This window comes from Aptenodytes forsteri, unplaced genomic scaffold (assembly GCF_000699145.1).
Source record: "Aptenodytes forsteri isolate BGI_AS27 unplaced genomic scaffold, ASM69914v1 Scaffold84, whole genome shotgun sequence".
Lineage (NCBI taxonomy): Eukaryota > Metazoa > Chordata > Aves > Sphenisciformes > Spheniscidae > Aptenodytes > Aptenodytes forsteri.
In genome coordinates, this window is record NW_008795492.1 from 66,195 (window position 1) to 76,346 (window position 10,152).

General features: G+C 38.7%; 1 protein-coding gene across 1 annotated transcript in view; it reads right to left on the bottom strand.

The window, feature by feature from the left end:
- DAGLB (diacylglycerol lipase beta) overlaps positions 1 to 10,152 on the bottom strand; it is a 17,781-nt gene that overhangs the window by 5,576 nt on the left and 2,053 nt on the right. The window contains exons 5-16 of the mRNA XM_009281668.1: positions 9,524 to 9,675; positions 7,241 to 7,415; positions 6,322 to 6,583; positions 5,077 to 5,202; positions 3,961 to 4,088; positions 2,841 to 2,967; positions 2,393 to 2,476; positions 1,859 to 1,936; positions 1,373 to 1,453; positions 1,150 to 1,277; positions 595 to 663; positions 424 to 496 (exon numbers count right to left, since the gene is read on the bottom strand). Of these exons, the coding sequence (XP_009279943.1) occupies positions 424 to 496; positions 595 to 663; positions 1,150 to 1,277; positions 1,373 to 1,453; positions 1,859 to 1,936; positions 2,393 to 2,476; positions 2,841 to 2,967; positions 3,961 to 4,088; positions 5,077 to 5,202; positions 6,322 to 6,583; positions 7,241 to 7,415; positions 9,524 to 9,675 (1,483 nt within the window). The remainder of the gene's footprint in view (positions 1 to 423; positions 497 to 594; positions 664 to 1,149; positions 1,278 to 1,372; positions 1,454 to 1,858; positions 1,937 to 2,392; positions 2,477 to 2,840; positions 2,968 to 3,960; positions 4,089 to 5,076; positions 5,203 to 6,321; positions 6,584 to 7,240; positions 7,416 to 9,523; positions 9,676 to 10,152) is intronic.

Sequence of the window (10,152 nt, forward strand, 5' to 3'; positions counted from 1 at the left end):
GTCATGCTCAGTACAGAAACTGGGGGGAGTTGGCCGGGGGGTGGTGACCGCTGCTCGGGGACTGGCTGGGCATCGGTCAGTGGGTGGTGAGTAATTGCATTGTGCATCACTTATTTTGTATATTCTTCTATTATTATTATTTTACTTAATTTTATTTCAATTATTAAACTGTCTTTATCTCAACCCACGAGTTTTCTCACTTTTGCTCTTCTGATTCTCTCCCCCATCCCACCGGGGCGGAGGGAGCGAGTGAGCGGCTGGGTGGTGCTCAGTTGCCGGCTGAGGTTAAACAACTACAAAAACACAATTGTAACTCTCATCATTAAGATCAAAATACACACACCAATTGTCACTTCATTAAAGCTGGGGCTTAACCCTGCTAACAATTCCACTGACTTTCAACCAGGAACTGCATTTAGTTACCTTGGGTCTGTTGCAGTTTGCCACAATTCGTACTATTCTCCTCTTTAAATCCTCCATGTTGGGCATACTTAACCTGTTTAAACACACATAGAAGAAAGTAAAGAAAAGCCTCCTATTCTCTGCAATCTAACACATCCCTGAAAGAACAATTTAAAAATATTTCCATCTCACCTTGCAACAAGGTCCTTTCCAACAATGACTGAAATAATGAAGTGCTTAGTGTAATCTGCAAGTGATTTGCTTAAGAAAAAGAAAAAGACACCCTTTAGATACACTGAAGAGATAGGCACACTTTAGTTTTAAGATGATCATTATCATTCAATAAAAATACAAATACGTGGCAACAGCAGCAGCATTGGCAGTCAGTTCTTCAGCACGCTTTCAGAACTACTTGCTACAGATGACAGAGTAATTTCAATGCTGATTATAACGGTATGGTAGATGTCAAACAGACCAAGCTAGACTAGTCAGGTGAGCATTTTATTTCCGAAACATTTATTTTAAACTCTAATTGTGCTATCTGACAGAATTCACTACATATATTTCATTCTGTAATATTCCCCCAAGAACTCGACTGTAACTCGAGATGGAGCAAATCCAATTGTAGTGAAGAAACAAACTCTTAACATAGTCAAGCCCAGAGTTATCATCTAACGTATTTGTCAACTACCTTGAAGATTTTTACATCTTAGACACAAAACCAAGTAACAGAAGTCTCATATTTACCTTAAAAGTCCTCCTGGAGGAGAAAAGGCATAACATCTTAATGTTGGGAAAGAGTTCCTGAGCATGATCGCCAATATAGAAGCTGTTCCACCACCCAAACTGTGACCAACTATCACAAGTTTATATTCCTATAGACAGAAAGAGAAGACTGAAACATAGACCGACACAGAAAAAGCTTTGTGTAATTTTTCTGGCAAACCAAATTATTTGGAAGGTAACTTACTGGAACAATTGTGAAAGCCTGGTTTAAAATTCCATCATTTATTAGCTTTCGATAGATGTAATTTGCAGCTTGAGTTATTCCCTACAAGAGAGCATTTAAAGTTAGAAGAGAAGGGTACATCTAATCTGAAGTGTGATGTACGTATACTTTAAACACAACACCATCACAGAACAACTTTCTTTTTGCAAAGCTGGTCTTCTCTTTTAACATGCTCCCGACAGAGGTCTAGTTATAACCAAGTGGTCTTGTACGTAATCGTTAAAAAGTTCTTGGAATATTTAATAAGGACATAAAGTCTGACAAGAGGATTACAAATTCTACCTTGCAGTTCCAGAAGCAGTATTTGATGCAACAACCAAGTCACTGAAATAATTTGTGCAATCCATCTTACAAGGAGAATACTCTTCTGTTTAACTAAAGGATCCCAGGTATTTATAGTTTTCTTACTGCTGAGATGATTTATAAACAGCTAGAGACTGCACACACCTTATGCACAAAGCCATTCTCTAGAACATCCTCCAGCGTCAAGTCTTCACAATCTGCTGACAGATCAGTGAGAATGTCCTGTGAACAAGACAGCTTTTGTCAGACGTCTCTGCAGGGCTTCAGGGCTCATGGGTCGCACTCTGCTACTCAACATTGTCACAGGGACATCAACAAGCTGACTTCCAAGTGTGTAAGCAACAAACCACAACCCACCATAAACCACCACCCAAGCCAATATATAGAGCAATCACGATTCTGATTTCAGCAACTATTTCCGAGCTGCAAACACACACATTACGAATGCACCTCCACTCACTGTGAAAAGGAATTACCACTGCCCGCCCTCCACACTCTCTTCCAGTAGTACAGGGAATATTACCCATCCAAGGACAGGAGGGCTTACAACTTAAGCCTGGAAGACTCATACCTGTGAGTGAGTTATTTTTACATGTGCCAGCGTAACACAATTTCCTCTAGATACTAGGAGTTCACCTATTTCTATAAAGCTAATTATTTATATCAGATGGATGATACCTCAAAAGACAAGGTTCCTCTCACTGCAACCACAATAGCTTCTTTTTCGTGATCCAAAGCAACAAAAAATGGAATTTCATAGATCTGGAGGGGAAAAATGTAATCGGTAAAGACACCAACTTTTTATAAGAGTAAGCATTTGTTCTCACCTTCTGAAAACTCTCTTATTGAGCTCTCTATTGTATTATGGAAAGAAGCTGAATTATTTTCTTATCAAGTTATTGTAAGTGCCTTTTTTGCAATACTGAGAGATTTATGTCAATGGTTTTGTGGCTGTTCCTTTAAATTAGCAAAAAAAAAAATCAGAACTGAATGTTTCAGGGCCTGTTTTCATTTGGCTTTGCATCTTGCAGTTACAAATGCTGAAGGCAAAGTAGAAACTTCACCCCTTGCTTTCACTGAATTAATCACTAAGTTTTTTTGCTGAATGCCTGTCCAGATTGTTTACCTTGTTATGAAAACTGATATGAATGAAGTCTCTGTACTGCAGTCCTGTTATTTTTAGGATGGATCCAAAGTGAAAGTTATGACGATCACTGCCAGTTATATCAGAATCTGTTGGTCTATTTCCGCAACTAACAAACACAGAAGAGAAAAACTTTCATGTTCAAATTTTTTAGGTTTCCTTTCAAGGAATCAAACTCAGTTACATTTGCAGAAGGATTTCTGCCAGTAATCAAAAGCTCTTTTTTTTTAAATTTTTTTTTCCCAGTAGTACCAGTAGTCTGATACAAGATGTTACCTCTGCCCCCAAAGCTGGTTTGAACATTTTCAGTTCAAGGACTGGCAAATACATCATCGCTACAGGACTATCAGCAGAGCAAACAATGCAGTAGAAAAGAATTCTTAAGACTACAAGCCAAGGACAGAAAATACAAATAAGCAAAAAGGAAATTCAAAGCAAATTCTGTACAGCAGGCTTATCTCATGTTTTATCCATTGTATTATGCGATTTTTTTCCCCTCCAAGTAATTTATATTTCAGTAGGTTAAATAATTTCATGTTACTAATTAAGAAAATCATGGTTACAGTCACAAATGTCAGTGGTCACTTAAATATACAGTAATCCTACACAGCATTACGCATACTTCAATACTGACTGTAAACATTTTTTTGAGTAAAGGGGGTAAGGGAATAAAATGGAGGCTGGAGGGACAGGTAACTTTTGCTAATTCCTTTAAGGCAGGGAAAACTGTTGAGACACTTTTATTTCTATACATACATATGTGCCCAAAAGGTAGCTCTAAAAAGCCTCATTTTAAAACATGTTTGGTTTAATTCCAATTCTTCCTTTGTCATATTGCTAAATGAATTTTATTTATCTCAATCACAAACTTTTCTTAAGAAACAAAAGCTATTCTGTTTCTGAGGGTGGAAAGATGTTGGAATTTTGTTTCTACTTTGATGTTTGAATTTGTGAAAGATAACTCTACTAGTCAAGCTCATGTACTCCCAAGAGTGATATAATTTAATGCAACAAAAATACTGCTATTGAAACTATTTTATTTCTGCTAATGTTAGTTAAATAAAAGGAAGCTATGTGTTTTTAAGCTCTTGATCGAACCTACCAGTCACCATTGAGCTTACAAAGTGCAGTAAATGGGTTGGTGTATATGTAGTAGGGCCAGCCATAAGCAGCTGCAGCAAACAGCATATAGTGAGCAGCATTCTCCAGCTCGATATCCAAATCATCTGCCTGAAAGGACACAGGGAAAGAAAAGGAAGGAGAGGGAGGAAGAAAGGTGTGTGAGGCAGCCCCAGAACAAAACCTGAACACAGATTAGTGAAAAACAAAGCATGATAAAAAACACACTATCCAAAAGGAAAACCTCAAGGTCTAAGAGGAACTAAAAATAGCCACTCATATTCCAGGAAAAAGTCTGTGTTTATTTATATAGCTATACAGCTCAATTTAACAAGAGCTTTTCAAGATTCTTGGTTTCTTCCAATACTTATACACTGATAAGCTCAATACTGAAACCAACATTCACTCCAAATATGTTGCTTAAGGATGTCAAAGGAATGGCTAAAGAGACTGTAGCAGATCTCTCCGGTAAGGACTTTTAAAGCACGACCCCATCATATTGGCTAGATTCAAAAGGAATTTGATCGAAACACATTAGTTGAAGTAGAATTACATACTTCTGTGAAACACAGACCAAAGAAAGGTAGTCATTTACAAAGGCATTTTACCATAGAAGACTAGCAACAATCAATTAACAAACTGTAACCCATCATCTGCAAGCATTTAAAAGATGCTATTTTTGCTTCTTACCTTGTCTGGATATTCGCAGCAGACATAATTTAAACAGACCACAATACTAAAAGACTAGCTTTTCAGTTCTATGCAAATAGTACTAAATATTAATTTTCTCTCTGTTCCCTTTCTCTCCCAGCTCTTCAACAATAATCAAATGTCCTAAATGGTTCCTTTTTGCACTTAATTCCCCATTCGTGTAAGTTCTACTTATGCAAAAGCAGACAAATGTTTTGACTGCAAACTCATCAAGATGTTTTCATGGCATTTATTAGTAATTCAAATAGTTGTGAATTTTTATAGTAGTGTTGAATTTTGTTAAAAAAACCCAAAACAAAGCACCCTTGCACAAAGAACTGCATTTCAATTTGATCTGGCACCATCTCCTAGAGTAATTGCACCAGAGGCTGCAACAACCCTATCTTACCACAAGAGATGATGGAGAATGACACAGGACTTCTTCAGGCTCTTTTGGGCAACTTTCCATTTTATCTTGCTCTTGATGGAGCAGAGTCAAACCAGCTGCTATGTCACTTGGCACCAGATCAGTGTCCTGTACAAAGAAGTGAAAGAGCACTTAAAACCATCCCACACCTCAACATGGCAAAACTATCTCATAAGAAAATGCACATGGAATTGTATTTTTTCAGTTTATATAAATACATTTCACTCAGAGACAATGTGCATTGGAGAAACAGGTCACAGCAGCATCTAACCTCCCAACCCCTTTTGTACATATTGAATGTTTTCTTCAATAAGACCGGTGACAATTCTACACATGAATTTCATCACTTAACAAAACACCCAACAGAGGACCCGCTCAACCATATAGCAAATAATGATCCAGATATTATCGATCACTGTTCTACACCACTATGTGAAAAGCTCTATGTGAAAAGTCCTCTATACTGAGAACAACTAAGAAAGATTTTACACAGGAGAAGGCTTATTCATCTGGGGCAGTCATCTCTCCATATGACTTACACCCTTTACCCTATAAACCACTGAGCAGGCTGTAGCTATAAATCAGCATGCCCAAGTACCGCTTAATAAACAAGAACTACTAGTCTTGAAATCATGAACAGATTTCAAAGTTAACACTGAACTATGACTGCCCAAGCAGTAGGTGACATAAATTTGAGCTCAATCAACACTATGCAGACTCTGATTTGGCAGATGCTCTCTGTTTCCAAAAAGCAACTTCCTGCACGTGCACACTCTAGTCTGGTATGTGCTCAGAAGTGGCTCAGAATGGGAAGACTGCCTTAACATGCTGTGGGGCTCATTTTTTTAATAGTCAGAAAGTAGACCAATTCTTTGCTACAGGTATGACTCCTTACTCATCGTCAGTAGGAAAAATGCCTCAATCTTCACATATTGAGGAAAAGAAATTCACCCTTGTTCTCCTGACTAGATACTCACCTAAGGAGAACGAATACTGTTTTCTCACAGCCCTTCACGCTTGTGAAGGGAGAGAAACCTTTGTTAAAGGGAGGGAAAAATCAGTGTTGTATACCTTGTATGAGAATCACCTTTAATTTTGAAATTGGCATATTCAAAACCTGATTTCAAGGCACAGGGTAGCAAGGACCTCTGGCTGAACAAAGGTACATGTGTGTTGCAATGTCTGCAAATTCATAGTCAGAACATAAAAAAAAGCTTTCCATCTTACTGAAAAGTAGGTGCGGAAAAGCTCTGCGATACTTGTAAAAGCCACTCGATGGTCATCGTCTTGTACAATACAACAACACAGTAACCTGATTCTTTTTTCCCAGACTCTGGTGGCAGTGTTCTTCACATTATACAGCAATTGCCCTGACTGACTGCTTTCCAGGTTCCGATTTACAGTATCGGTGAGGTAAAACGTCTTTTTCCCCCCAAGTGGATCAAAGACGATTACAACTCCAATGATGGTAAAGATGATGATAACCCAGCTGCAAAACAGAAGGAAGTGGGATAAAAAGACCGTGAAACCAGATACTTCTGACAAGTATGCAAAAAAACCCACAACTATAGATCTTGACAGACAGAAAACAAAGTTAGGTATGAAATACTGTATGAACACCATCTGTTACTGTCTTAACAGTGCATGTTTTGTTACCGGGCTTTCAATCCAGCAGGCACAAGAACAAGGCTGTCAGCTCGTTTCACACAGGGCACCAAACTCAAAATCACTGCCCTGTGCTTTGGAAATAGCAACCCAGAGGTGTGAAGGCTCCACTTTTCACTACTAGTTAAGTGATCTAGTTACTACCCTCTTCACATTTATCCAGTTTTCTACATTCCCATCTATCCCTCCTACCCTTTCTGATCTTCACCTCCTTTCCCTCACCCTAGCACTTGCTCTCTCAAGGCAAGTAGCTCAAGCTTGTTTAGGGAAGGATACCCACTCATTCTAACTGTCTAGACTTAAAAATTCTTCTCCTTTCACAATGAAAAACCTTCTATGACAAACCACAATAATTTGTAAGAAATATCAAAGTCTCCAACTGCTGGAAAAGCCTTCAATAAACACATGCAAAAACCACATAAGCAGTATTTTCCATTTCACGTACACTATCAAGCTTAGATCTGGGGGGAGGCACCTTTACCTTGCAATAACTGTCCCAATGATGACATTTATCACAGTCTTCTCACAGCGCACACTGCTGTCTGACACCCATACAGCTCCTACAACAGCCCAGATGAATTCAGGCAAATAGAGAAGTAGGCGAGTATAAAGTAGCTTGGGAAGTGATTTTCTTGGGCCTGGATTAGAAATTGTTCCTGAAATTATGGGGAGAATTTAAAACAAGAACTGTTTATGAATGCATCTTAAGTACATAAAATCCTACCTGGATATATGAACTTTCTGAGCTTTACAGAAAGTAAGAAACTTAATTGAAATTATAAAGTATTTTCATACTAATGGAAAGCTATCACTGAAGCTGAGAAGAGAAAAACAACGAGTTTATAGCCGCGATTCTTAGAATCTACTCTACTAATACCCAAAATCACTTTCTATTCAGAGACAGTTCTGCAGTGAACTTGAGGCAGTAGTGCTGCGCTCAGCATAAGCCAAAGCGGCCTACTGGAGCGTTGGCTCACCTACAGTTCCTTATGACTTTTGGTGCCTGCTTTTATTATTATTCTGTTTAGCTTTTAGTTGGCTGAATATTTCATTTTTAGATGCTACTTTGCTGGGCTACAATGAAGTTCTGTTTACTGAGTCACTAAATAATAAATTCATTCACATTTTTATTTAAGAGAACAAAAGTAGGACCATTACCAGGACAAATACTTCTTAGACTATTTTCTGTATCGTTAACTTACTAATAACCTCTTCCTTTTAGCACTCTTAGGCAATAAAAAAGGGAGTAATTTTTGGCCAGCTCAGCTCCTTAAACCAGTTTGTTGATCGCAGGGTAATGACGTGGTGGTGTGTGCTCAGATGTATGCAGGATGATTTGTAAAGGCTTAAAACACTGCAGAACAAAAACAACTTTGGAAACTATTTTCCAATTGCAAAGCTGTGGTTCACATCCAGTGACAAAGCTGTTTAAAAAGCCCTTGATCCAGTGGTCGCTTATTCCCATTCCTGGGTTGTAGCCTGCACTGCAGCAGCATGGTTGCTTACACAGACACAATCAGATGGAACTGTGGTTCCTGAAAACAACTTCTTCCCTTTCCCAGCACCACAACCCAGAATATGAGTTCTCCAGTCAGGTTCACCACTGGCATCACTAACGCCCACACCAGTACAGTGTAAGGAGTGGTGCAAGAACCATTGCTCCCAAACCCACACGTTATAACCACAGTCCAAGACATCTCACCACTAATTTTCTTGGAAATCCAGCCTCAGAATTCTTCCACTTCTCAGTTACAATGGCCTTGTAGCTGTACTTTTATACCGAACGAGGCTCTTTTCTCTCTGCTATTTACAGTTACATCTCTCACCTCCTCAACTTTGATATAAATAGCATAACTTGGCTAATCTTCCTTTCCCTCCTCTGGAAACTAGGAAAACCAGTGGTTAGATTCAAGGCCAGGATTATCATCTACATCTTTGCTCTGTCATACTTTCTCTTCATGCACTCTTTATGCTTCTTTCCACTTAAATAATTTAAATACTCTTTTATTTACAGTGTGTTGAGAGAACCACTATATTACAAATTGTGGGGTCTCATCTATTAATCCAAAGACCCCACACATATTTCAAATTAATCTTCCTAGCATTACTTGGACAATGAGGTGCCTCACCAGGAAAAAAGCTTTCCTACTATTTTTTAACCCGAAATGAAGTGTTTCTACAAATGACTAGAAGTTGCATTGGGGTCCTTACTTCTGTTTAGCCATTAACTTCAAGCTGCAAGTCCTGTTCTATTTCACAGCACTTACTGTGTTAGTTTTACTACGACATTTATATGGATCATATTCCTATGTGTTTTTTCTCCCAAGCAATCCACTGCAGCTAATGAACTTTCACAAGGTATGACTAAATCTGCCTATGCAAGGCAAAGCTAACATGATACTTCAGATGAGAAATTGATTTTGGATAAATTCCCCTAAATTCCTGTCAGAGAGGTTGAGCGGTGTTCCATTCAAGGTCATGTATTAACAGTGAATGTAGAGGAAGTTTTCAAGATGCTCTGATGGCAATGAAAATATCACCGTTAGCTGCACCAAGCTATTCTGTCCATTTATTATTTTAGATTCCTGACTAACAGAGGTAATACCATTAAAGCAAATACATTAATGCTGACAGACAGTTTCTCAAGTTTGACTACCATTACAGCACTTGAATTTTTCTGCATTGTTTTTTTAGTGTCAACTCCAGACTAAAAAAAATTGATATTACAATCCTACTAGATAAATACAAAATATTAACTATTTACCTTGCATACTGATGTATACAAGAGCAGATAATGCACATATTATAGAAGCCAGGAGAACGAGGAGGACAAGCAAGTAGCTGTGCAGTAATCCTCCCCCCGGACAGTTAAACTGCCCCTTATGAACTGTGTAAAGAGCAAGAATTCCAATCCACCTACAGGAAAGTAAGATAACAAAAGTTATAGTTGGAAGGAAAAAGTGCATACTGCAAAGCGATCACCTGATAAGCTTTCATCTGAATGAAAGCACTCCACAAAAATTAATAGAAAGGGAGTTGTTATATAAGGAATCTGTCAGAATGAAATTACTGTAAGAATACACAGCAGTAATTGCAACAAAGCCGTCTGCAGACCGAGCAACAGACTCCCTGTATGGTGCTACTCATTTCCACAGACCCCAGAGAACCCGGGCTGATCTAAACAAAGGAACCATCACATTAATTCTTGAAGTAACGAAACCACATCAGCACTAGACAGCGATTACATACAACCGAGTCATTACGGTTCCGTGCGTACAGAAGGCAGCGCGGTACTTATATCGCGCTATGCGATTATGTGAATCAAGGGGCTCCATCACAAAACCACCGCCTTCCTCCCCCTCCATGCAGCGCCTCAGAGGAAGGGGGCAACGC